The sequence below is a fragment of the Neomonachus schauinslandi genome, chromosome 11, assembly GCF_002201575.2.
Source record: "Neomonachus schauinslandi chromosome 11, ASM220157v2, whole genome shotgun sequence".
Lineage (NCBI taxonomy): Eukaryota > Metazoa > Chordata > Mammalia > Carnivora > Phocidae > Neomonachus > Neomonachus schauinslandi.
The window spans coordinates 97,496,498-97,522,598 of NC_058413.1; the positions used below are offsets into that span (position 1 = coordinate 97,496,498).

At 59.4% G+C, this 26,101-nt stretch overlaps 3 protein-coding genes across 7 annotated transcripts in view; 1 reads left to right on the top strand and 2 right to left on the bottom strand.

Annotated features, from left to right (window-relative positions):
- The window catches only part of PCSK7 (proprotein convertase subtilisin/kexin type 7), a 25,283-nt gene extending 22,970 nt beyond the window's left edge, over window positions 1-2,313 (top strand). Inside the window, exons 15-17 of the mRNA XM_021696475.1 lie at window positions 176-269; window positions 471-588; window positions 888-2,313. Of these exons, the coding sequence (XP_021552150.1) occupies window positions 176-269; window positions 471-588; window positions 888-1,253 (578 nt within the window). The 3' untranslated portion in view covers window positions 1,254-2,313. The remainder of the gene's footprint in view (window positions 1-175; window positions 270-470; window positions 589-887) is intronic.
- On the bottom strand, window positions 22-7,840 carry TAGLN (transgelin). The gene is made up of 5 exons (XM_021696476.2): window positions 7,738-7,840; window positions 4,136-4,327; window positions 3,849-4,026; window positions 3,487-3,589; window positions 22-3,170 (listed from the first exon to the last, which is right to left on the bottom strand). Exons 2-5 carry the CDS (start codon window positions 4,313-4,315, stop codon window positions 3,026-3,028), a joined length of 606 nt encoding a protein of 201 aa, XP_021552151.1. The 5' UTR covers window positions 4,316-4,327; window positions 7,738-7,840; the 3' UTR covers window positions 22-3,025.
- A 2,134-nt stretch (window positions 7,841-9,974) lies between these two features.
- SIDT2 (SID1 transmembrane family member 2) lies at window positions 9,975-25,747 on the bottom strand. Of its 5 annotated transcripts, none has more exons than XM_044919163.1 (27): window positions 24,974-25,747; window positions 23,194-23,315; window positions 22,729-22,893; window positions 22,593-22,638; window positions 22,103-22,204; window positions 21,909-21,992; window positions 20,904-21,003; window positions 20,643-20,708; window positions 19,679-19,772; window positions 19,262-19,314; window positions 18,462-18,533; window positions 18,237-18,308; window positions 18,005-18,067; window positions 17,124-17,242; window positions 16,709-16,782; window positions 16,542-16,608; window positions 15,964-16,037; window positions 15,714-15,837; window positions 15,397-15,514; window positions 14,768-14,904; window positions 14,498-14,606; window positions 14,163-14,239; window positions 13,939-13,985; window positions 13,559-13,664; window positions 12,843-12,953; window positions 11,510-11,623; window positions 9,975-11,413 (listed from the first exon to the last, which is right to left on the bottom strand). In XM_044919163.1, the coding sequence occupies exons 1-27, from the start codon at window positions 25,154-25,156 to the stop codon at window positions 11,351-11,353; spliced, it is 2,562 nt and encodes an 853-aa protein (XP_044775098.1). In that variant the 5' UTR covers window positions 25,157-25,747; the 3' UTR covers window positions 9,975-11,350. The 5 variants fall into 5 exon arrangements, with proteins under 5 accessions (XP_044775098.1, XP_044775099.1, XP_044775100.1 ...); XM_044919164.1 differs by lacking the exon at window positions 18,005-18,067 and adding an exon at window positions 18,906-18,917 and having other exon boundaries at window positions 17,124-17,230; XM_044919165.1 differs by lacking the exon at window positions 18,005-18,067 and having other exon boundaries at window positions 17,124-17,230.
- Window positions 25,748-26,101: the final 354 nt, after the last annotated feature.

The window sequence follows — 26,101 nt, forward strand, 5'->3', positions numbered from 1 at the left end:
CCCCCCCCCCCCCCCCCCCCGCAAGGCACATCTGCAGAACCCCTGGGCCGCGGGACACAGACCACTGCAGCGGCAGAGTGTGCGGTCGGTCGAGTGCCCCCAGGCGGGGCGGGCGGGGCTGTTTGCTCGGCCGGCGGAGGGGCGGGCCTCACGACTGCCCGGCTTGCTGCTCTAGGAGACGAGCTGCTCCGGGCTGGCACCCTCCGGCAGTGGCAGCTGACCCTCTACGGCTCTGTGTGGAGTCCAGTGGACATCAGGGACAGGCAAAGGTGGGTGCCAGGTGCAGGTGCGGGGGGGGGGGTGCGGGGGGGGCAGCTCCTGGGGCCGGAAGAGGCCACGTAGGGAGTTACACCTCCCTGGGAACCCGCAGCACGCCCACCCCTTCTTGCTGTGGGGCATCCTCCCTCTCCAGGTGGGAGGTGGGAGAACCAAGCTCAGGAGGGCGTCCTCATCTCTTTTGTTCTCCACAGACTGTTAGAAAGTGCCATGAGTGGAAAATACCTGCATGATGGCTTCACTCTGCCCTGCCCTCCCGGGCTGAAAATCCCCGAGGAGGACGGTTACACCATCACCCCTAACACCCTCAAGGTGCGAGGGCCCAGCCTCCAGCTCCAGGCGGGTGGGCAGGCAGGAGTGTCCTGGGGGATTTAGTCCTTGCTGGGGTACTCCAGGTGACTTGAGAAGTGGGGGGTTCGGAGGAGCTGGCCGGGTCCCCACTCGACTAGCTAGCTCTGAGAGGGCGCTCCTTGGGTGGGGGAGGCGAGTGCTTTGGGGCGGGAGAGGCAGTCCCTGGAAGGTGACAGACTTTCTGAGTTCATTGTTCTGGGTTGAGAAAAGCCACAGGCTTTGGGAAACCATCCCTAACTTGGGTGCTTGACTTTTCCCAGACTCTGGTGCTGGTGGGCAGTTTTGCCATCTTCTGGACCCTTTACTACATGCTGGAAATATACCTGAGCCAGAGGAATGTGGCCTCTCACCGAGTTTGTAGGAATGGACCCTGCCACTGGCCCCAACGAAGCCAAAAAGCCAGAGAGGAGGGGACAGAACTAGAATCAGTGCCACTTTACAACAGCAAGGATCCAGATGCAGTGGAGACAGAAAGTGAGGGCCCTCCCACCACCTCTGATCTCCTTGCCCCAGACCTGCTGGATCGAGGGGACTGGGGCCTGTCCCAGGACAGGAGTACCCTGAACTGCCCTCATCATCACCTAGCCCCAGACCTGTTGCAGGGGAAAGAGGAGCAGATTTGCTGACGCAAGGCTTAACAGGCTCGACATGGGACAGGTTCTTCCTTCCCAAAGCTGGGGAAGCCTGGAAGGCTGCTCCGAAGTCCCGGGAGCTCTGGGGAGAAGGCAGCCCTGATGCTAACATCAGGAATCCACAGGCCGAAAGAGCACCCTCTGACTACACTCAGGGAGGGCGAGGGCCTTCTTAAGGTGCAGTGACAGAGGAATCGTGCCGGAGAATAGTGTGGCCACGCCATTGGATCTTCCTCCGACTGAACAGGAGCTTCTGGTGACAAGGTCTTGGACAAGAGCTCGGCCCCCCCCCAGTTGGGCAGGCCTGCCTCCTCATTTCTCCTGGGCAAGCTGGTGATGTGGGTCATAGGGACCCTCACCCATGCATGGGTGGGACAGGGCCTGCTATGGCCAGAAGAGCCTCTCCACAGAAACGTCACCGGGGTCCCTCGGGAAGAGGGCTTGGGGTGAAGGCTGAGAAGAGCCCGTGGATATATGCCTGTCCTTCTAATGACCCAGGACCTAGAAACTGCAGTCTTTTCCTCTCCCTCCCCCCGCTTTCTGCCTCCGCCTGGAACCTCAGACCTACTGGTATGGCAGTTAGCCCTCAGCCCAGCACACCCGCCCTGAAAGCAGCTGCCTCCCTGAGCCCTGATCAGAAGCCAACCTTGAACACACCCCTGACTCCTTCACCATCGCCCCCCCACCCTCCATCCTGAAGGATCGGTACAATGCTCCTGGCAAAGCCACGGATGGGCGCGGCTTCCCAGGGCCTGCGCGGCTTCACTAGGTGGGTCTGCAGCAGGACTATGACAGGGGTTGGCCACTGCCACTCCAGCCCTGCGACCACCCTGTCTTCCTCTGCAAAGCGCTCAGGGAAATGGTCTTACCCGCCGGAGGCCAGCCGTCTGCCTGACCGGCTGGGACTCCTCCCGGCCTGGGCCTCCTCCCCTCTTCTGAGCTAGTTGGTTGATCTAAAAATTTTTTTTTTTACGCTTAAGTTTCTCTTTTCACAGCAACATTTGGTTGAATGTTTTTCTGCACAGCTTTTCCAAAATAAAAACCTTCCACGCAACTCTGCCGCTCCCCATCCCCTTTCATCTGCCTCCCAGAGCTCATGAAAGTTGCCAAGTCGCTCCTCTTGGCCTTCGGTCCCCGGTTCCTGAGATCCACTCTCCTCCTTCCTCTGCCTGGGCCTCTGAAGGAAGCTGATCCCCCTGGGATCCTAGAATTCGAGGGGTCCTTCAGAGCTGGCGGCTAGGAACACCCGTAAATGTTCCCTGCCTCTTGCCTGCTCATACCTCCTGCAACCAGAAGTGACTAGGGCAAATCAAACTCTGCCAGCCAGGCCTGAGAAAAGATTGATGTATATATTTCTTTTCTGAATTTCAACCCCCAAAATATTCCAGCAAAAAAATGGGGGGAGGTTGGGCTGGGTTTCCTTCAATGGGCATCTGCTGCCAAGGAGGATGGTGGACTTGCCCCCTGCCCAGCTACCCCCGGCCCACGTCCTTCCCCCCTGCCCGGCCCAGGATGAGGAAAGATGGTGGGAGACAGTAGGGGAGCTGGGAGGAGGGTTAGGGGAGTGGTGCTTTGGGGTAAGAAGTTGGGCTGAGGCTGAGGGGTGGGGGAGAGCTGCCCAAGTGCGGTCACCTTTGCTCAGTGACGGAGCCTCGAAGCTTGGCCGGGGCTGAAGGAACTACACGGGTGTGGGTGAGGCAGGCTAGGCAGGATGGCTGCGGCCGGCGAGCTGGGGACGGGCAGGGCCGGGGGCTGGCCCTCTCCCTCTAACTGATGATCTGCCGAGGTCGTCCGTAGCCTGTCATGCCAGCCTGGGAGGCCCCTCTGTTGCTGCCCATCTGTAGGCCAATGACATGCTTGCCCTCCTGCAGTTGGCTCTCTGTGAATTCCCTCTTATGCTCCTGGGCTTTCCTAGAGGTGGGGAAACCAGGATAAAGACTCACCGGGACTGTACATTTTCCACCTGGGTTCTGTTTCCTCTGTCACTTCCTAGCCTCATCCCATGTGCCCCATCTCACTTCTCTTGCTTCCTTCATCTAGCTTGCCCCCCGGGGCCAGGGACACTGGCAAGCAGCAGGGACCCATCTTCCCCCTCGCCTAGACCTTCACTTTGTACCTTCCGACCCTGCTGCCCCGCCTCCCTTGGCTTAGTGGTTAGCCCAGGCCACCCCCCATCTCACACAGAGACACAAGCTTAGTGCACAAGGAACCCCTGGTGGCCACGTACTTCATAAACCAGTTGGGGTCTCCACGGTAGTACCCATCATTCTTGGTCACTGCCAAGCTGCCCAGGGCCATCAGGGTCCTCTGCACCGCTGCCAGGTCTTTACCTGGGAGAAGAAAAAGGGATGGGGGGTGACCTTCAGGACCATGTACACGGGACTCCATGGCAGGGCCTGCCCCGCCTCTCTGAAAACTGGCCAACCCCAAGGGCTAAGGAGGCTGCAGTAGATCCTAGGATGCCCTTGAGTATGGTTGGCATTCCCACTCTGCAGACCTGTTGTCGTGGCATGCCTGGGTCATCCCTTGTCCTCTCTGCCTCAGCTTCCTGTCCTCCACCTGCCTCCTCCACCCCTCTTCTCTCTGTACCTTCAAAGAGGTCAACAGTCTGGAACATGTCAGTCTTGGTGACCCCGTAGTCCTCAGCTGCCTTCAGGAACTGAGCCACCTGCTCCATCTGCTTGAAGACCATGGAAGGAGGGTTCTCGGGCACCTTCACTGGCTTGGAGCCATCAGGGTACAGGCTGTTCACCAGCTTGCTCAGAATCTGCCGGGCAGAGAACTCAGCTTGGCACTCCGCTCGGGGTGCCTGCCCCACAAGCCCAGCAGGATGGTGAAGCTCCAGCCCCCCTGCACTTCTGTGAAGTGCCACTCACCACGCCATTCTTCAGCCAGACCTGGAAGCCCAGGCGCCCGCGGTCCGGGCGCCCCACATCTGGGCCACACTGCGCTATGATCCACTCCACGAGCCGCTCCTCCAGCTCCTCGTCATACTTCTTCTCAATTTTGGATTGTACTTCGCGGCTCATGCCATAGGAAGGACCCTTGTTGGCCATGTTGTGGGAGAGCTAAAGCAGCACCAGCCAGAGAAGGGAGAAGGTCAGAGGATCAGAGAACCAGCTCTGCTCTCACTTGTGCTAGGCAGGCCTTGGAGCTCCTAGGGGGATGGGCGGGGGGGGGGGGGGCCCATCCATCCTAGACATTTATTTAGCTCCCCTGGTATCCTCATTTTGTTTTCATGGCACTGCCCATCATCCCCTCTGTCCAGGGAGCCTCTCTGAACTTAGGGACCAGAGAAACGGGAGACCAGATCTTTCGAAGTCTAGAGCAAGGATCAGTAAACTGACTTTTGTAAACAACCAGAGAGTAGTAGGTATTTTAGGCTTTGCTGGACATATGGTCTCTGCCATTGTAGCATGAAAGCAGCCTTAGACAATACGTAAACAAGTGAGCATGGCTTTGATCCAATAAAACTTTATTGACACAAACAAGCAGCAGGCTGCGTTTAGCGTATGGGCCAGAGTTTGACAAGCGCTGGTCTAGAGCATTCTTTCTTTGCCAAGATTGGCCACAGAGGCACTGGAGATGCCTTCCAGAGGAGGCCGCACTGCCCCCCTCCCCCGGCGCCAAAATAAAGCAGCAGGTTTCTTTGTCCAGGTAGGGGTGAGGTGGTTTGTGGGTTCTGCCTTAAGTTACAGAGTTCTCTTACCTCTCCCTCCACTTTATCCTCTAGCCCCAAAGCTGGAACTCCAAAACCCAGCTCTTTGCCGGATCAGCCCGGCCTCTGGCCTGCAGCTGCTGAAGAGGCTCACACTTACCCACCCCTGGCAAGGTCTAGGAAGCCAGCAAAACCCACGAGCCTTTGGCCAAGAAGCTGCACTTCCTCAGGTGGGCCAGGAGAGAAAGAACTGCTAGACCCATGGATTTTCCCTTGTGCCCCAGGTCCCGCCACTCTAGTAGCTGAGTAACCGAGGAGCCAGAGTCCTCGGGGGACATCCCAGAGCCAAGAATCTGCCAGCCAGAACATGGGGAGCCCCTCCCTGTGCAGACCAGCAGCAGCTGCTGTCCTGAAGGCCTGGGGCTGGCACTGCTCGGGAGAGCTCCAGGTGTCACGGGGGGTGGTGCCCAGAGCTCCCTGGGAGAGCCCTCCGAGAAAGGGACCAGATGAGGCCAGACCCATCACCTGGCCTCGGAGAGGTCAGAGGTTGGGAGGGAGAGAGTGGTCTGAGGATGGGGGTAGTCCGCACGCTCCCCGACTCCCTCTCTTGCCACAATCAGACCCTCTCCCCACTCACCACCGTGGAAAGCAGAGTGAGCGTCCTCACTTGCCATGGTCCCCAGTCAGCTGCCCTACCCTTCCTTCCCCCAGAGCTGACAACTTTCCTGCATTCAAGTTCCCCATCTGTGCACGGAGGAGGATGTGATCCATCTCAGAGGGCTGTGCCTTCACCCAGGCACTGTCTGGGACTCCCTCCCAGCATCGCCTCCTGCTGGTGACCTGGGGGAGCCGGCCCCTGACCCAGGGACTGAAACAGCGTTCTTCCCAGCCGCCCTCCACTCCTTTTCCAAGTCATCCCCTGAGGGGACAGCAAAGCTTGAGACAAAGAACACGAGATGGATTCATCTAAATTCCAGCTATTGGGCAACTCACTTCTCTCGGATTTGGAAAGACCCAGAGGGCTGGGCCACCTTTGAGCGCCACCACCCATCTCCCCCTCCAGCTGACCCCAGAGAATCCAAAAGCGGTCTCTGCTCTGTTTCCCTATAAACAGCCCAGCCCCTTCCTTCCCCACCCTGCCGTGTGTCTCACACCCTGCCTCCCAATCACTGGGGGTCAAAGACTAGTGGTCAAAACCCACAAGTCAGCTGGGACCAGGTGACTTCGGCCCATCCTTCATCCTGGCCCCGGCTCAGCCTTCACCCCACCAGCCCAGGCAGGCAGCATGCATCCCGGGGGTCCAAGCACCCACCACCTTCCATAAGCCTATCCTCCTGGTACTCTCCACCCCACCTGCCCTCCCATTTGCCCTCCCTCCCAGACGGTGGGCTGGGCCTGCGAGGAACAGGACGGAAGCAGAGTGCCCCCCCCACCCCCCGCCGCCCCCACCAGCGTTCAGTCTAGGAGATTCAGAGCAGACAGTGAAGGTATCGAGGCTCACGGTGACAAGGACACAAAGTTGCAGCCCGTAGTTCTAGAGACAACATTTGGATTTTGATCAGAACAGGGAGGGGGATGAAAGGCACCCCACCCCCACCCTTCTCCCTCCTGGTGAAGAGTCTTGAAGTGGAGAATTCCAAGAAATCCCTCTCAGTCCTCTGACTAAGACCCCCCCAGTCCCACCTTGATGCTGCTGGGAAGAGGAGAGGGAGAGGGTTGCCGGCCAAGCCACCCAGAGGCCTTTCTAGATAAAGCCTCCTGGGACAGGACAGGCAGAACAGCCTGGCTGCGCTTTGATCCTCCTGCCCTGTGGCTCCTGTCAGCTTCCCCTCCCCCGAGAGAAAGAATAAAGTACAGCTGTGAAGGGGCAGCGTGCACTTGCTACCACAGGACCCCACAACAACTAGCAGAACCAGGGGTCTCTCCAGGACCCCTGGGCCCCCTCTCTCTTCGAAAGAAGACACAGCTAACAGGAGTGAGCGTCGAGCGTCTGTGGATCTCTGACATGGCAGGAAGGTGGGCTCATCTCAGTTCTGGGGACAGAGAAGAGCGGCCCTATTCACTGCCGCCCTTTGGATAGCAACCACTGAGGGGAAGCAGCCAGACCTTTCAGGAAGGGCCCCGGGTCCCAGGCCCACTCAGGCCAACGCTGCAAAGTTCCTGCAGGGCCCGCCCCTCACCCCTCTCTCTGCAGTGGGGTCACCTCCCATTTTCAGAGGATGGAAGGAGCCGTGTGTCCGGAAAGCGGCTCTCATGCAGTTCCCCGCGCCCTGCCACGCCTGCCTGTGGACCTCCCCGCTGCCTCAGTGGCTCCCTGGGGCTTCTCTCTTGCTGCTCAGGCCCTGGGTACCCGCCCGTGGGCCCCTGCTCTCCAGCACTGATGTATTCGCACACCTCCTCGCCTCCTTGTACAGCCTCCTAGATGGACACCAAACAGAGCCTTGTGTCTAACCCAACACCTTGAGCCCATCACCCACCCCATAGGCATGACAAGGGCTGAATACAGGGAGTCCCCCTCGCACCCCTGTCGTCAGGGTCTTCACCATCAATCCCTCTGCATCAGCCAAGTCATCCTAAACATTTCAACCAGCCTGAGGCTGCCCAGTCCAAGCAATATGGGATTCTAGTAACCTCACCACCCCCATCAAGTAGGACCACTTCCCCATCTGGAGATCAGGAATGCCCGCTGATGGAGAGGGTGGTCTTCTCCAGCTGAGGAGCTGGAGACCAGGACCTCTGAGGGCCCTGTCCCCAGTATACCCACTGCTACCGTCAAGCCCTAGCCTACCTTCCCTCCAACCCGGGGATACATGCACTTACAGGGGTTCCTCGGGGCTCGCAGGAGGGAAGGAGCTCTCCGTGTCTGAACTTGGACAGACAGGATGGGGCGCTGGCTGAGTGGGGGGTTTAAAGGGCTGCTGCCGTGGTGATGTCAGCCTCCCCCGCTGGCTCACCCCTCGGCCCCCTCCCTGCTAGAAGAACCCAGCCTGTTCCCCACCCCCCGGCCCCCCCAGTGACTCCACACAGGCTCCATATTTGGGGAAAGACACCAAGTTGGAGCAGTCTGCCGGGGGCTGCCCGAGACATTCTCTGCGTGCTTTGGAGATGGAGCGGGCGGGGCGGAGCTGAGCTGCCGAGGCCGGGAAGCCGCCGGGGAAAAGCCTTTTATGGACAGGACCATGAAGGCCTTCCCTGCTCTCTGGACTTAGGGCTGCTCCTTCTTCACTGCTCCCTGCCCCCTAGTTTGACGACAGGGGAAATTCAAAAGGGTCTGGCCAGAGAGAGGGGAAAGAGCTGTGGGGAATCCATCCCTGAGGCTGGTGGTGGACCAACCAGCCACCCTGTCCTGGGGGTTTCACTCTCCTTAGAGATAGGAGCTACGACATGCCAGGCAAATGCTTTGCAAATGCTCTCATTTAATCCTCAGGGCTATATCGTGGGAGCATAGTTACTAACCTCATTTTCAGATAAAGAAACAGGTTCAGGGGCGCCTGGGTGGCTCAGTTGGTTAAGCGACTGCCTTCGGCTCAGGTCATGATCCTGGAGTCCCGGGATCCAGTCCCGCATCGGGCTCCCTGCTCGGCGGGGAGTCTGCTTCTCCCTCTGACCCTCCCCCCTCTCATGTGCTCTCTCTCATTCTCTCTCTCTCAAATAAAAAAAAAAAAAGAAAGAAAGAAACAGGTTCAGAGTGCCTGAGTAAGCTCAAGGCCACGTGCGGGGGGTTGGGGGGGGCGCACGAGTGGCGGAAGCTGGGTGTCCCTGCTGGCCCCCGTGTGGGAGGGGACTGGCTGGCAGACTCACTCCTTCAGTCATCCCACCCTGCTCAGGTTGAGAGCTTTCGGTGGGGGGGGGGGTCTTGAGTTCCCTGCTTTAGCTGCGGGTGGAATCTGGGGGCTTAGCGGCAGCTCAGTCCACCCTGGCCCCTATCCAGGCGGTTTCTAAGGCCTGGCAGGGCTGAGACACCAACACTGGGCGGGAGGCTCAGAGGCTGCTATCCTCCCTCCCTCCCTGTGGAACAGTCCCTACCTACCCTAGAGAACAGACTGGGCTCTATCACTCCTGGAAGGAGACCCACTCTTATGTGGCTTGCACCTGGCCTCAGGGGTCTGGGGAAAGGGTACCCGAAGGTGAGACTACCAGTGGGGTCTCTTGGGCTGCCCACTGTGAGGGCACCCCACCCCTTTCCCTAGGGCGGCCTGGCAGGGAGGAGCTAACACTCTCCACCACACCCTGGACACCCTCCAGGAGAGGGGCAGCTGAGCTTGGCACTGGGCAGTGGACGGCGGAGGGGACGCCCACCACAGCCAGCCTCCTAACACCTGAGCCCAGTGACGCAGAGCCGGAGTGCCCCCCAGTGGTGTTTGCTGAGAAGTGCAGGGAAAAGGGCGGGGGATCTAGAGGGCAGCGCCCCTCTGCTTAGGTCTGAATTCACCAGCTTCCTGGCCCCCCAGATCTTGGCCTCCTAGGCCTGTTGGAACTGAAATCAACTTTCTAGGGTCGTTTCCAAATTCCCTCTTCTGGGAGCCCGCCTGCCCTCTGCGTGCGCCTTTAGCCACCATACAGTCTCCATCTTGGGTCCCCCGAGGACCAGCCCCGCCTCGGCCTGCATTCTCCTGGCCATTACAGTCACATCAGGCAGCACTGGCCGCACTCGCAGCCGGCCAGGCTGGGAGAGGCTCAGGCCAGAAGGGAAGCCGGCCTGATTTGCAGGTGAGGGGCCAAGTGGGCAGAGGCTCTGCCATTTGCCAGGTAAGGGGGGGCGGCGGCGGCGGCGGCGGCGGCGTGAAAACTTCTTCACTCCACCATCTTCACTGCCCAACACGGTGCCTGGCACAGAGCAGGCCCCTGGTATATGTTTCCTGAGCTGATGCGGTTGCTCAAAGGGGAGGAGAGACACGGGGGACTCGAGGACACATGGGGAAAACAAGGGAGACTCTCTTCTGTTGAAAAGAGAAAGGCAGACCACAAGAGCTGCGAAATGGAGGGCCTCTGTCCCACCCTTGCTTCTCAACACCTCCACCCAGAACGGGGGAGCAAACAGGGGCCTGAGAACCGCGTCTGGCTGTTTCTTTAATTGAATGCAGACTCATTCATAGAAAACAGAAATGCAACCACAGCCTGGAAACAGACATTAAACGGAGTTCTGAAAAGAGGTCCAGATCCACCTCCTCTCCCCAGCTCCAGGGAGAGCTATAAAAACAAGTTGGGCAGAATAAAACACACTCCCATCCCCAAGGCAGAGGCCCAACCTGGCCTCCCCCAGTCTTGGCATCTGGAATGGACCAGGTAGGGTGACGGGGATCGAAGGACCAGAGCAGCTAGGCGCCCAGAGCTGGGGCAACTCAGTGTAAACTCCAAAGTTTCCTACACATACGTGTGTGTGACTAACACAAAACTTGGCCGAAGACAGGACGGAAACACAGAAGCCAGCCCTGGGTCCTAGAGTGAGGCTGGACCAGGGACACGGAGGGGAGTATCGTGTCCCTTCCTGAGCCTCCTTCTAAGATAGGCACTGGGGCTCCCACGGCTGTGAGGAGGCAGGAGAAGCTGGGTGCCTCATGTACCCCTCCTTTGCCCCTGGACATTCCTGGGCAGTGTCAACGGCTCTGGAAGGCCCCCAACTGGGGCTTGGCAGGACGGAGGGCTGGGAAGAAAAAGGAAGGGAAGGGGGGGATTTGTCTCTCCCTCCAATCCTGGTGCCAACATCAGTCTGGGGGCTGACGGGATAGGAAGGTGACCTCTGAATTCAGCCCCTCAAATCAAGGCGACTCTCCCACGTGGACTGACCCTTACTCCTACAGAGCCAGTCCCAAGCACAGGTCAGAGGGGGGAGGCTGCACTGCGTGCAGCCCCTCTTAGGCCTTAGCACCAAAAGCCTGGCACCAGCTGGCTGGCCTCCAAAATCCTTCACCCCCATTCATCCCGACTTGAACGGGCAGTGATGGCAGTCAGGGACAGCCCCAAAGGGCGGTGGGACCCTGGCGCAGGACAGAGAATCAGGCCCAACCAGGCCCTGGATTGGAGCTCGGGAAGAAGGGCTTGGGGTCGCAGGCTCCTGGAGAAGGGAAGGACGGGCAGAAGAGATGAGATGGGCAGGGCAACACCACTTCCCTCCTTCCTCCTGCAAAGGGACAGATGGGAGAGCCAACAGACAGGGCCCGTGAGAGGCCCTCAACACTGAGAAGCAGAAGCCAGTGGCCAACATCTGGGGCTCTAGGGGAGCAGGCCTCCTCCCCGGCAGAGGGCAGATGCAGGGCTCACGGCCCCCGCCACGACTGTCCCAGGCCAAGCGTGGGCTAGACCTCGCTGTCCCGCCACCACCCACACTGGGCCGCAGGGCGGGGACTCACACCCCCAGAGCTACGGAGGCTCTGGGCAGTGAGGCAGAGGAGCTCGGGGGCCCCTGTGAGGAAAGCAAGGGGCCTGGCTCCTGCTAGAAGACGTAGATCTTGTCCCGCTGCACGGTGTCCAGGTCGTCGTCCAGCGTCAGCAACACCTGGGGGGGCGGGGGTGGACGCCGAGTCAGGCGCAGGCCGCCAGGCAACCTGGGCCTCTACCCACCCCCGTGCTGGGGCAGGGCAGCCTCACGGACCAGGAATGACCCAAACATGGCAATGGAGGACAGGAAGTGCCAGATGTCGTGGTCGTCAAAGAAGTCCAGGAGGATGCAGTCGCGGTTGTGCTCCCGTGACTCCGCAGGCGTTTTCTGGGGAGGGATAACGGGGAGAGCTGCCTGGGACGCTGCCCACCCAACCGGGGCCAGACCTGGCCTGCGGCTCCCTGCGTCTGCCCTGCTGCGGCGCCAGGCGCACACCCCCTCCTCCCGACTCACCCTTGCCCTGTCTCCCACATCTGAGAATCGGCTCTTTGTTGCAGATTTCTCCCCGAGGATGCTGGCTTCTGCCCTTTCCTTTCCCTTAGACCCTCCTCCCTCCGATTCTTCTGCCCTGTATCCGAGCAGTGGGGTGAGTTACCTCGAGATGCTAGAAGACCTCGGAAGCCTCCTACCTTGGGTCCCTGCCTTGGAATCAGCACCTGCAGGCTCACTCGTTCTCCAGAGCGTTCTCGGCGGGTCACCCCCCGTCCCCGCCCAAGGACAACAGGAGCCATGACTGTGGGCCACGACCTAAGGCTGCTCAGGGTCCTCCCTGCTCCCCCATAACCCTATCCAACCAACACCGACTGGACAGCACTGTGTCTGGGGCCGTCTGTGCCAAATGCTGAGATGACAGTGACTGTTCTGCCCTCGGGAGTTCACAGTCTCACTCAGTTCCCAAATTCCTGCTCTCGCTGACCCCGAATCTGCCTCGTCTAGTTCTGCCTCTGGGTCATGACTCCGGTCACAGCATCGCTGGGCCACAGGGCCCTTTCTCATCACCCAAGGCCTTTAGGGCCATGAGCAAGGTCTGCCTCCACCAGGGAGCTTTCCTGGACCTCCTCTGTCCTCGCGTCCATTCCCCCTTCCTGTCTTGTCTATATGCTTCGCCTTGTGTATCATATTGCAAAGAGCAGTCCAGGAACTGATGGTCTCTCTCTCTCTCCTGAACTAGATTATAAGTACTTCAAAGGCAGAGACTCGGCCAGACTTGGTTCTGATCACAGAATCGAAACGTGATTCATGGCAGGTGCCTATGAGGCAGAGGGGAGAGCCTGGTACTTCTGGTTTCAAACCCCAGCTGTGCCACTCAAGGGCTGTGTGCCCCTGGGCAGGTCCCTTGGCCTCTCTGAACCTCAGTTGCCTCATAGGTAAAATGAGGGGAAACCCCCATGCTGGCATGTTGAATGTCAGGAGGGTGAAGTGGGAAGGCAGCTGTGAAAGCATGGTTAGTGCTCACAAACGATGTCTGTGAAGAGAAGTGGCCATTCATCGGCTCACAGTGAGCCTGTGGGCAACTCCCCACCCTCTCGGCGGGATCGCTACTCACCTGCCAGGTGCTGAGTCCCTGGAAGAAGAAGAAGAGTGCAAAGCCCCACACCACGGAGGTGCAGACAATGCAGAGCAGGGGGATGAGCTTGATCCGTTCCCCACTGCGTAGCTGGGCGGGGAGGGAAGAATAGCCTGAGGGCCAGACCCTGGCCCAGTCCGTTTCCCTGCCTGCCCTTCGTGCCACTTCTCAGCATACAGGATGGATCCTTCAGGAAGCCTTCCTAGATTCACACCCTCACCTCGAATAGCTACACAGTTACCTTGTCCCACACCAGCAGCCTGGTGTCCTCACCCCTGATGTCCACCCTGGCTAGGCCTCCATGTGCACAGAGCCCCATGCTGGCGGGGTACACTGGCCAGGGGGCTCTCCTTGGGCAGAGGCTCCTCTCAAAACTGGAAGGCAGAAGGGTCCCTGCAAAGCGCCCGGCCGTCAGAGGTCCCTGCCTCTGCAGACCTGGTGAGCCCCAGCTCAAACCCCTCTGCACCGCACGGGGCTCTTCCCTCCTGCAGGGCCATTCCTGGAGTAGGGAAGGGTCTCTGGATACAGCTGGAATACATGCAAGAGACTTTGGCCTCTCCCCTCCTAGACCTCATCGGCAGAGATGAAGGAAAAAGTCCCACTCCCTCTCAACGCTACCCTGAAGCAGGCTGTACCCAGCTCCGTCCTGCAAAGGCAGGGCACCTGGCGGAGGAGGCTCAGCAGCCCCCACTCACCTTCATAATAATGTAGAAGGCGAAGTACAGAAGCAGGTTGCAGATGCCAATGGCCAACAAGTAGGAGGCGAAATCATTGGGGCGCATGATGAGCCCATAGGCAGCTCTGGCAAAGGGAGGAAGAGCTGGTGAAGCAGGGGAGGGCCAAGAGCAAGAAAGGGGCTCTCCCTCACCCCTACCCCACATTTTATTATGATGTGAGCCTGGGTTCAGAGGCCCACAGAAATTCTAGAACCCGAGGTGCCAACATCTCTCTCCTGAGCCCCCATTTCTCATGCCCAAAGCTTAGAATTTGTCTGTGGACCCCAAGGCAGCCAGTGGCTGGCCCAGTCCCCAGCTGTCCGCCCAGCCAGGCTACCACAGACAATGGCCAGACTCACAGTGACCAGTTGATAATGTTGCCCATAACCAGCAGCACCATGCGGTCCTGGAGGGAAGCAGAGACACGGGGACTGAGAGGGGGAAGAGAGACAGGGAGAAAAGTGGAAGAAGGCCCAAGTCAGCCAGTCCCCACCCTCCCCTGGGCTCTCAGCGGCACACACCCCCCCCCACCCAGAGGAACAAGAGCAGATGGAGGAGGAGGGCTGGGGAGCTGGGCTGGTACCACATAGAGGGGCCCGCTGCACTGCCGGATGCAGTCTGTGTAGAGCACGTGGAGGATGCGGCGGCAGATCCCCGAGTCTGCAAGAAGGGCAAAGTGCTGACGGGCACCCCTCTTTCCCCGGCCCCTGGCCCGCGCAGCAGAGAGAAGCCCAGGCCTTCGGAGGGCACGGCTATGCCAACCCTCATCTAATTCCTCACTCTGTGATTCTTCCAGGACCCCCAGCCAGAGGGCAGAACCCAAAGTTGGCAGTGAGTCCGGGTCCCCGAGGCCACCGAACCCTCATTCTGTGGGGCCCAACTGCCCCCCTCCACGCCCTGCCCCGGGCATGCCCTCACCCAGCTTCCAGCGGCCCATGTAATAGAGCTGGGTGCTGAGGAGCAGGGTGGCGATGATGTGAATGACCGAGAAGACGATCCAGAACGCTGTGTTCCCTTTGCCGAACACCTGTCGGGGGGCCGCCGTCGGCAGGGCTGAGCAGGCGCTGAGGAGAGCCGCTCCCCCAGCCCGCCCTTCCTCCCGAGGAGCGGGGCTCGGAGCAGGGGCCGTGGGTGCACGCACACGTGTGCACCTCCCCTGCGGGGCGGGCGCCAGGGCCAGGGCCTCACCACGCCCAGCACGGAGAAGAAGATGACGACGGCCAGGCAGGCATAGGCGCTGTAGGCACTCGCGTTGATGTCTGGGTGTCGCTTCTGGTAGAGCTTCAGCATGCAGAGCCCGGCAATCATGTACATGAATGACGTGTCTGCGTTGGGGACGGGAACGTGAGCTGCGAGCACATCCTCCGAACCGCAGCAGGGGGCCCCCAGCCCCAAGAATCCGGGTGGCAGAGAGAGCCCCCGCGCCTTCTCGTGGCCACAGAGCGAGCTGCCGGCGCGCTGACATTTGAACTCCAGTCCCGTAACTGTTCCTAGGACACCGCACCGCCGCCCCCTGGCCGGCACCCAGCCTGACCTCCCCTGACAACACGGGCCATAGTCTGAGCACCCTGAGGTCAGGGACCATAGCCCAATTATGTTCGTTTTCTCGGTGTTTACCCGTGCCTTTCCACAGAACACACAACGAACGAGTGTGGTTGCACCGAGCTGCCTCTTTTCTATAAACTAGGACATGTGTGTCCACAGGAAGCCCAGCTCCGGAGTCTCCCACAGGGCTGAGTGCTGGGGATCCCGGCGGGGAGGACCTCAGACAGGGCCTGGCTCTCGGTGCAGCCGGGGAAGAGGGAGGCCCCACTCACCAAACTGGAAGTTGGTGTAGTTGGGGCAGACATGATAGCAGGCACTGAGCAGCCCCTCCATCATCAGCGCTGTGCCCATAGCATAGAACAGGCCGAAGTGTTTTGGGATCCCACATTCCTGTTGGGGAGAAGTGAAGGGAAAGAGGAGGTGAGGCAGGAGGGAGTGGGGGGCGGGGAGGGAGAAAGGGCAGAACCGAAGAGAGGGCGAGCAGGAGAGAGGAATGGAGAGGCACGTGGGCAGGGCAGGGCAGGGCCGGGCGGGGCCGGCCTGCTAGAAGGGCCTGGAGCCACGGCCTCAGCGGCAGGTGCTCTCTCACCAGGGCGTGGAGGTCATTGCGCAGCAGGGCCCGGTTGTGGTTGATCTCCCGCTGCAGGATGATGAGCAGGAAGAGGAGCCCCAGCAGGATGTACCCCAGGTTGCTCAGGATGTTGTTGAAGGCGCTGGAAGGGGCGACAGGGGGCGCTTGGCCTTGGCCCCATACTCTGGCCTCTTCCCCACCTAGGGCAGCCCTGGGCAGAGCGCCGGCCCCCACTCCCCCCATACCCTAGCTCAGCCCCGATCTCCACCTGAGGTTGCCCAGCGGGTGGGCGCAGAGGAAGTTGTAGTAGCAGATGTCCTGATTCCCGGTGACATTCACCACCTGCAGGGGAGCGGCAGGGGCTGCTAAAGCACCTGACTCGACCCAGAGCCCAGGCGAGAGGGAGCCAGGCCCAAGCCCGGGCCACACCACACAGTCCCACGCGGCAAGCGGCTCGCGGGCACATCCGTGCGCCGGGCCAGCCCTCTCTCACTGCCCCCCCCCCCCCCGGTGCTAGGTGGAGCCCAAGATCATGGGGCATGACCGCGACAGAGGGTCTTGCCTCACAGCACAGAGAAAAGGGAAGAGAAACCGAGACCTATCAAGTCCCATGGGCCTAGTTGCGTAAGCCCTGTGACAAGCTGCGGAAAGTGCCGTCACTGTTGCGTGGCTGCCCCATTTTGCAGATGAGAACACTGATGCTCAGGGAGCTCAGCTCACCCAGCCCATGAGGCAGACTTAGGATCTGAACCCGGGTCCTGTGACCTACGACCTGTACGCACGCCAGAGCCCCAAGCTGGGACGCTGGGCGAGGGCGCTCCGTACGGGCCCAGGGGAGCCGCTCACCGTCTGGTACGTGATCACCAGCTGCACCACAGGAAGTGCATAGAAGACAGCGATGGTGGCGATGTTCCTGCGGAGTGGGAGGGCGGCGGTGAGGAGGCAGGACCCGAGACGCCGCCACCACACCACCCTGCCAGTAACAGGAAGCCCGGCCCCCGCGGCCCGCTCACCAGAAGTAGATCTGGTACTTTTTCCGAAGGATGCGTTTGTCCTTGCGTGCCAGGTCGGCCACGTAGAGGTATTGCTGGGGAGAAGCTGGAGTGAGCCCCGCTTTCCCACCGCCCGGGAGACTGGGAGAAGCCCCTCTTGCCCAGGTTAGAGGAGGACATGAGAAGTCCCCCCACCCCTCCCACAGGCCATAACTCTGCAGGGCATGGCTCAAGGCCACCCCGTTGCTGCTGGCCGATTAGTCTGGAAGGGCTGGGAGCAGAGTCGGCTTCCCCTGGAATCAATCCTGCCCCAGTTGAGCTCTTTCCCTTTGTTCCCCTAAGATGTCACCCCAGAGGGAGATGTGCTGGGGCCTGAACACAGAATCTCCTTTCTTTGGGAAACCCACGGCCAGGGCCAGCCCGCATGGCATCAGACCTTGGTGCGAATGACATTCTTGTCCGAATCGATGTCAGTCAATGTGTCGTAGTCATCCTCCTCCACAGAGCTCATGGAGTCCAGGCGAGGCCGAGTGCCCACAGGGTCTAGGGAACGATCTGGGGTGGGCAGGAGGGAAGAGTTAACCAGTAGGCACAGAGCCCAAGGTCTGTCCCCACCCACCTGGGGCAATTGTCACAATTACTGGGCAGTGGGAAGAGGCAAACTGTGGGCTCAGAGCAGGGGTGGAGGTGGGCTCAGGCCCAGGGCAAAGGTATTGGGTGCTCCTAAGTCCTTGAGGGGAACAAGGGTGGGTTCTGGGAAGAGGCCACCAAACAGGTGGCCACCAAACTGAAGTAGGACTTCCAGGTCAGGACTCTGAGCAGACCTTGGGCCCCAGACACAAGCAACAGGACTGAATTCAGCAGAAGTCATGCTGATTAGGTGCCCAGCCGTGTGGGTTCTGAGAGGACACTGCCTTGGCCCCCACTGGGTAGAGACCCAGTGGGCTCTGGGGTGCAGGCAAGGGTGACAGGCTGCCTCTAGGAAGAGCACCTGCTCCTGTTCTTTTCTGGTGCCTTCAGAAGCTTCCTCCTGCGACCGTGCCTGACCGGAGCCCCCAGAGGCCTGGACATGACACCCCTGCCCATGGGCCCTACCCCGGCAGGCCAGAGAGTGAGGGTTTGGCAGCAAACCACAACATCTGGCCTGGGGGCGGTTGGGTGCTAGCCCACCAGCATCGAGGCCAGTGCCTGCTTCTCTCACAAGACACAAGAGCGGGCGATTATTGGCATTAGATGGGGAAGCCATGCACAAAGCGTCTCCCTGGCCCCCTGGCAGGAGCTGACTGGTGGAGCAGCACCCCCCCACCCCACATCTACCCATGGCAATGCACAGCTGCCGCATCTGGCCAAAAGGGAGGCGCCGCTTGAACTGGTCGTGCCCTTCAAAGGAAAGGGAAAGTTACCGGGAAGTGGGGCCAAGGAGGAAAGGCGGAGAGAGGAGGGGGCGGGGAGACAGCAGCCTCTCTCCCGGTGCCAGAGCCTGCCAGAAGGGGCTGGTGCCCTTCACCACGCTTCACCCAGCCTGCTCGGCCCCGCCGGGCTCACTCACCCTGGTAACCGTAGGAGAGGTCTCCGGTGCCCGTGCTGTCGACCAGGCCGTCCGTGGACCCGGAGCTGTTCTCTGCGGGGCACACGGGACGCGGTGAGGCCGGTGGGAGGGCGCGGGGACGCTGGGGTTGGGAGGGGCCTGCTGCCACTCTGCCGCCTTGGAGGGGGACGCCCAAGGAGGCCGGGCTGTGAGTGGGCAAGGACAACGTCTGGCGCCGACACGTACCGAAAGAGCCGTAGTTGTAGCCCTCATACGGGGAGCTGCCAGGGAAGGAGTCGGCGAGCACCCGAGGGTGACCTGCAAGGAGAAATCGAGGTCCCCTCAGCTCTGGAAACAGAGAGGGGCCAAAAGCCAAGGAGAAGAGAGAAGAAAGACTCCAGAGAGACACGGAGGGGCCACGGCAGCAGCAAAGAATAAGCACCTATCCTGACAAACACACCTCCCACCGCCAAAGGCTGCCCCAACCTCCCACTGTGTCCCCGTGGAAACCCTGGCCATCCTTTGTCCTCGCTATGGTGAGGGGGGGGAGGTCAAGGAATCGATGGGTCTAAATGGCCAGCTAGGACAGCGAGCATCGGCCAGCCCAGGTCCCACCCAGACACCCCCGTGTGTCCGCTCCCTCCCCCATTCTGGACCTCAGCTCCTCTGCCCACAGCACCTGGAGCTTACCAAGGAGAGAAGCTGAGAGAGAAGGTCCCAAGCAGGAAGGAGGATAGACAGAGAGGGAAGGATGGAAGAAAAGGAAAGAGAATGAAAAGTTAATAATCGCCCAGACGGTGAGCTACATCGCCTGAGGTGGACAGTGTAGCCAGACCCAGAGAATGAATCGAGTGGCAGCCGTTAAGGTGGGCACGTTAGGGTCACAGGGGTACAAGAGCCCAGGCCCGTTTCCATCTGTAGAGTGTTATTCCCAGTCTGAATATCCAGAAGCCCCAGCTGGCCTTTCCTCCTCCAGCCCCCAAGGGATCCATCCAGCAAAGCACAGAGCAAACTCTGCCCTCCCTGCCCAGGCCCTCTGGAGGTACCGCTTTCGGGGCAGGCTCGGTCCATGGCCACCAGAAGCGTCTTCTTCCTCTGCCTGCAGAAACAGAATCCAGAGGCAAACCAGAGGGGCAGGACGAGGATCCCTCCAATGCTGGGCCGGCCTGCCTTCCACCCTCTCCACCCTCTCCACCCCATAACCCTGTCCTCCATCTGTGATCTTAAGGTTCCTCCCAGGCTGGGAAGCAATGTGCGGTTTCCCTACTTGGGTAGGAGGTTGAGGGCAGGGGTTGGTTTCCAGAGGAGAGGCCCATGGACCACCGACCCTAAAAGTTAGGACCTGCCTTCCTATGCCCCATGATGGTGCGGACCGTGACCCCGGGCTGGCTCAAATCCTGCCAGGCCAGCTCCCCTGCTCGACCCACCCCAGTAAAGGGGGACGCCCGGCAGCCCCGCTTTACCTCCAATTCTCCCAACAGGCCAGGAGGATAGTCAGCAGATAGAAGGAGAGAAATATGCCCAGGCAAAAGAGCATACCACCAACATAGGCCTCAGCTGTCGGGGGAGGGGGGAAGGAGGAAGATGAGCACACCAAACCTTCCAAGACCACTCGTCATGGCAGACGAGCGCCCAGCCACAGCTCCCTCCACCTCTTCCCTCAGTGACCTGGGGGGGTGAGCAACAGGCAGGTCCCCAAATATGCCAAACTCTGACATGACTCCTGCCTTCACTCCTGTTGCTCCCTCGGCTAGAATTTTCTCCTCTCCCTCTTCCTCAAAAACTCCATCCTGTTTCCAAACACAGCTCGGGGGGCGGGGGGGCGTTGTGTCCTCCAGGAAAGCTGCTCTGTCCTGTGGTCCCAGTGACCTGTCCTTTGCCCTTCATAGCTCTCAGAACGCTGCGAGCCAGAGGACTCAGCCAGAGCATAACACCCGGCACACAGAAGGCGCTCGATAAATATTTGTTGGATGAAGAATCCATACAAGAGAGGAGCTTCTTTCCCCTCCCATTACAATCCCTTATTTTTATCTTATATTTTCCAGTTTACAAAGGGCTCCATCCAATCACTCAGTAAATATTTATCGAGGATGACTAAGGGGCCTACTACTTTCCTGCTAATTTTGTGCTAAACCTCACAACTTGGTAAGACCACCGGGACAGATCCTATAACCCACCACGATAGAGACAGGGAAACTGAGGCTCAGTGAGATTGCACTGCTCACAAGGGGTGGAGAGAGAACAGGAACTCAGTACATCAATTGTTAGTCTCGACTCTACCACATCACTCAGGGACCCACCTCCAGCCCGCCCATCGTGAAGGCTGCCAAGAACACTCCCCCTTCCAGGCCCGCCAGTCTGCCATGTAGGTCTCCCTCCCCCTCCCCCAGGTCTGAGAGGAAGAGCCACTCAGCCACCCACACTCACACGTGACTGCTCGAGATACCACCACAGACAGGGTTTTCTGGCGGTGCCCTTGATCAACCGGTTCATCTGGAAGCAAAATGTCAAACAAGTAGCCGCCTGGAGCTTGGCTAAAGTTTGTAGGACCAGGCCTGGGAGAGTCCAGGGCCAAAACCCCAAACCCGGCAGAAGCCCCCACCCCGCATCAGCCACACAGGTTCTTCTACCTCCCGGGGAGCGACCGAGCCCTCCCCAACCCTGGCCAGGCCAGGGCACACCGTGTACCTTCTACAAAGGGGTAGAAAGGCAAGGAGCCCCCACAGGCCTGGTCTTCAGTCTTCACCACCACCACCACGTAAAAGCTATTGCTGGGGAAGTCTTTGCGCTGCAGGATGATGATGATGATGATGATAAAACCGTCATCACCATCGATCATCATCAAAATCAATCAACAAAATACACACATAATTTTACTCAGCCCTCACTAAGATTCCTACGAAATAAGTACTATCATTATCCCTATTAGGCCTTAGGGTTACACAGCCGGTAAGTGGTAGAGTTATCTGGCTCTAGAGCCCAAACCATGACCCTATGCTCTAGCCAGGTGAGCAAATGTGTGTATGACCTACCACCGTGAAGCCCATGGGTGCCCCATTACGGTCTGGGCATCAGCCAGGAGAACGAGTGGAGGGGCCCCTACTGCCTCCTAAGTTGCAACTCACATGTTGTGAAGTGAACATAATATGGCTTCACCCTCCCTGCCCCTAGCACAGGTTTTAGCCTTCACCAAGGGCAACACTCAGCATCAGCCAGGGCCCTTTTCCCTCTCTCTCTCTCTCTCTTTTTTTTTTAAAGATCTTACTTATTTATTTGACAGAGAGAGAGAGCTCAAGCAGGAACGGCAGGCAGAGGGAGAAAGCAGGCTCCCCGCCAAGCAGGGAGCCTGATGCAGGACTCGATCCCAGGACACTGGGATCATGACCTGAGCTGAAGGCAGATGCTTAACCGACTGAGTCACCCAGGCGCCCCCCTTTCCCTCTCTTAGCTATCATTACAGTGAATGAAATAAATATGACAGCCAGAAAGGGTACTCTGCTCTTTCCTACTCCCCAAGGTGATTGGGATGATGATTCAACCCTCACATAAATTGCAGAGCCCCAAACCTCAGGGACTGGCAGGCCAAGACTCAGTCTTATCAGTAGAGTAGAAATGGGGTAGGGGTGAAGGAGCAAGGGTTTGGAAAGCTCAGCACCTGGCTACATCTCCCACAGGGCCATGCGCATTTCCTACCTGCACAGTGATGGCGGCCTTCTTGGTCATAGTCTGGTACATGCCGATGAAGGCTACGTTGTTGTCTAGATCATATACAGGGCACTACAGAGTGAAGAGGGGAGAGGCGAATGGGCAGGAACCTGGGCCCTGGGCCCCCTCTTTAGCAGCCCTGCTACCCACTGGTGGAGAGCAAGAAAGAGCAGGCAACTTACCAGGACATCCTGGATGGAGATGACTGAGCAGGGGAAGGCCTTGTTGGAGGTCACCTTGACAATCACCGAGTCCACTCCCTCCGGGAACTCATACTTGAAGTACTGAGGGCACAGGAGGGCAGGGAGAGACCCATCTCATGAGGATGCTCTCTCTGTCCCTCTAGAAGGGAACAGTGTATATCCTCTCAGGGTTGAGCAGTGGAAGCTCTCTGGGGAGAAGGACCCTGACCCTAAGCAGCCCTATTACATCACTCCTCTCAACTTCAGATGGGCACTCAGGATAGTGTCCCAAGAGGCAAGGAGGAGAGGTGGCAGCTAGACCCCATGCCTCTGCAAGTCCCACGCGGCCTGTCCCCTGACCACCTCAGGGCCAGAGTCCTTCCATGGCAAGGGGACAGCCAACCTGGGATTCCCAGCAGGGTCTGCCGACCACTCCCGCTCCCATGTCACCACTTCTCCTCCCAAGGGTCTGTTGCCTGACAAATCTTACCTGGGGCTGGGCTGCTGTGGTATTGAAGCTAAACTGCTCCCCAGTCCTGGAGGGAGAAAAGCCCCCCCATCACGGTCACTCCCTGAGCTTGGCAAGGAGGCCAGGCCTGTGGTCCCCTGGCATTGTCCTTGCACACCTGAGCACGAAGTCGTCCATCCGGCTGACCCGGAGCTGGTAGGTGGTGTTGACCAGTGATAGGGTGGACACATCCACGTAGAAGAACTGGACCTCGGACTCGTTCTTGGTGGGAGGCTGGCACAGCGTTCGCTCCACCTTTTGGTAGAGGTACTTCCGCTGATACCTATAGCCCAAAGCAGAAAGCCAGGACGTTACTACTGTCCCAGCCAGCAAGCCACGCCACAGGAGCAAGGCCCCAACTCCCCCACTCTGCTTTCCAGCTTCTCCCTACTCCTAACCCAGCTAGGCTGACAAGCTCCAAGTTGGCAGGCTTGCCACTGAGCAGCCCCTTGGTTCAGGGAACAGGGAAGAGAAACAGAGGGGCTCCTGGGTGGCCTGAGGCCCTGTATAAGGCCCTGGGTGAGGCTCTGGGCCTGGCCTGGCCGAGGCCTACCCCCCTCCCTGACCCCCAGGTCCTACTCACAGCCCTCGCAGGATTAGGGGCACCTGGAAGGACACCACAGCCTCCTTCTGGCGGACCACAAACAGCAAAGGAGCCCCCTTCTGCTTGTTCAGGACATTCACAGACACACGCACGCCTTCTGTCTGCAGAATGATATGGAAACACCCCTCAGTCAAGCCTGTAGGACTCCACCTCGGCTCCTCGGGACACACGGCTCCAGACACTGAGCCCTGCCCTCCGTCATGCTGACCGCTTTGTTCCCCCCCCCCCCAACCGCCCCCAGTCAGGCTGGGCAGCAAGCTATGCCCCTTCTTCTGCCACATCAGCCCCAGTCTCCAGGAGGGATTTGTCCCGAGTTAGAGAAGCTCTTAGAAGAGGCCCTGTCCTGGCTGGCAGGTATGTGCAGGGCAATGGGATCCACGCAACTACAGGGCCTCACTTCCCAACAGGAAACACAACGGAGACCTTGGACATCGCAGGATACCCCATACCTATCCATGTTCTTGGGATATCCACGCACAGGGACACGGGGACACAGGAGAGCAAGAAGTGTTCCTCAATTTTCTTCCTTGTGAGCCAGGAAGCCCCCACTCAACAACTAATCTGGGGGCCAGAGCCAGTGGGGAGGTGGGGAAAGAGACTGTGGAAAGCTAAGAAAGCCAAGTTCTATCCTTAGCTCTGACCAAGGGCTAGAGCTGTGGAGAAGTCACTTCACACCTCTGAGCCTTGATATCCCCCTCTGTAAAATGCAGACACTCTCACCCTTGGCACATGGAGGAACATACACAGAACAGTGGGAGCTTAAGAAAATCAATCAATCAATCAATCCTGGTAATGCTTGGTATTGGGCTGCTGAGACCCAAGCCCTAGGGCAACGTTTCCCTAAGGGGTAGAAGACCATAACTCTCAGGATGACCCCAGTTATGGGGGAGAAGGAAGAAAGGACTCCAAGCAGGAGGACATCAAACTTCAAAGAAACAGGCACTGAAGGCAGATCCTGGCCTGCCACAGAAGGCAGACCCCGCCCCATCCTGAAAAATAGTCAGACTGCTACTATCAGCTCTACCCCTTCTTAGTAAACCCCATCATGGAGAGTGTTAGGCAGGAGACCACAGAGCCAGGCTGCAAGAATTCTCCAAATCTCAGCTCTGCCCAGGGTCTAGACTTCCTAGATCTAGCTCAATCAACATTTAACTCCTGGCTGGGGAAAAAATGAAAGAGAAAGTAAGGGTGAGGTAGATTCCTCATTGGACAGAAACTTCCTCTCTCCTCCCATCCCCCTTGGAGTTGGTCTTATCTCCACCACCTTCCACTTACAAGGCCAGCTGGCTTTCTAAGGCAGAAAGAGAGCTGGGAAGTCCTGCATTCATCTCCCTGGGGAGTCTCAGCTATAACTTGGCTGGGCAGAGCCTTTCAGTCGGCCTGTCTCATTTCCTTGGGGTTTTCTGGGCCAAGCCCAGTGACTAGCCTGCTTCCCCCTGCACCCGGACGAGTGAGGCTATCAGATTTGGGGTGTTGGACCAGCCCTGCTCAGACCACAGCTGGTGGAAAGGAGGGGGTCAAAGACAAGATGGGAAGGAGACAACTTTAGAAACTGTCCAGTGGGAGCTTCAGAGAGACGCTGGTGGCAAAGCAAGGAGGACTGGTCAAGAGAGTCCAGTGCGGTTCTGGGAAAAGGAAACCCGGTGGGGTGTGGCGTTCATGGGCCTCCTAAAAGAGTAGAGGATTGACTGACTCGCGGAGCCCTGGTCCGCTCACCCACTCACCACCAACCCCCAGCCCAGCGCAGTCCAGCCCTCACCCGGTTTCGGGTCACAGTGTGGTTGAAGGTGTAGATGTTGACCAGCTCGCTGTTGACCTCATCCACGTAGGTGCGCTCAAACTCAGCGTCTTTCTGCGAGACGTTCTTGGGCCCCAGAACCCCCAGATGGCTCTCGACCGAGGCCACCAAGAGCGCCAAGAAGGGCAAGCCCAGAGCGAACATGGCCCCGGCAAGGCGGCGGTGGCGGCGGCAGCGGTAGTGGTGGGGACGGTGACAGGCGACAGAACACCTCCGGGACGGGTTGCGGCTCCGGCCGCAGCTTCCAGCATCTCACCAGGACCAGAACTTTAACCCCGGCCTGAGATTAGGAAACGTCTCCTCCCCGGAGCCGCAGAGACGCTCCTAGGGGGCCTGGCGAGCAGGGGCGGCGGGAGAGGGAGGGGAGGGTGTGGGGTACGGGCCAGCTCGCGAGGGGCAGAGCGCGGCCGGAGACCCCGCGGCCGCCGGCGGGGGCCGGGAGAGCCAGGGGGCGGCTGGTTGCTGGGAGCTTGGAGACGCCGGGGAAAGGGGAGGGAGGGACGGAAGCCGGCGGCGGGGGTGGCCGGGAAGGGAGGAGGGTCTGAGGGTGAGGAGCGTGATAGGTGGCAGCGACCCGACGCCGCGCGGCGCGGCGCGTTTCCTGGGGGCGCGGGCCCTTTAAGGGCGGGCGGCCGCCGCAGCCCCGGGGCTCCCAACTCCGGGGACTGTGCCGGGCCGCGAGGCGGTAAACAGCAGGGCGGCCGGCCCGCCCGCTGACGTCAGGGGAAACTGACACAGATTTAAAGGGCCAAGCCCCGGATTGGGCCTTAAAGGGGCCACAGCCCTCCAGCTGGAAGCCGCCTCGAACTCCTATCCTGCTACCACCTCCTCTTTCGTCATCCTACCCGTCTCTGGAAGCTCACTTTGGTTGGAATAGACGGATGTCTCCGTGAAGGATCTCCGAGTGTGGGATTCTTGTTGACAAAGTCTTCTTTGCTCAAACGTAAGGATCCACCTCCACCGTCACTGCCTTTACCACCAACATCCTCCATCCTTGGGCCATTAAGAAAGGAAGAACTCAATCAGGAAACAGGACCGGCGCCTTCCCGCGGAGGGATGGCTGAGGCAAAACTACAGACGGAACCTCTG

Bases quoted from the DNA above. Each gene is read 5' to 3' on its own strand.
- SIDT2 (XM_044919163.1), bottom strand. From the start codon at position 25,156: ATGTTCGCTCTGGGCTTGCCCTTCTTGGCGCTCTTGGTGGCCTCGGTC. The intron at 16,783-17,123 runs GTCTGATGCCAT...GCTTCTCCCCAG, and splicing joins AGAATGTCATTCGCACCAAG to CAATACCTCTACGTGGCCGA. The intron at 15,515-15,713 runs GTGAGAGAGCAC...TCTCCCCAACAG, and splicing joins GCAATGACCTCCACGCCCTG to GAATGTGGGATCCCAAAACA.
- TAGLN (XM_021696476.2), bottom strand. From the start codon at position 4,315: ATGGCCAACAAGGGTCCTTCCTATGGCATGAGCCGCGAAGTACAATCC. The intron at 4,027-4,135 runs GTGAGTGGCACT...TCTGCCCGGCAG, and splicing joins TCTGGCTGAAGAATGGCGTG to ATTCTGAGCAAGCTGGTGAA. The intron at 3,590-3,848 runs GTACAGAGAGAA...TTCTTCTCCCAG, and splicing joins GACTGTTGACCTCTTTGAAG to GTAAAGACCTGGCAGCGGTG.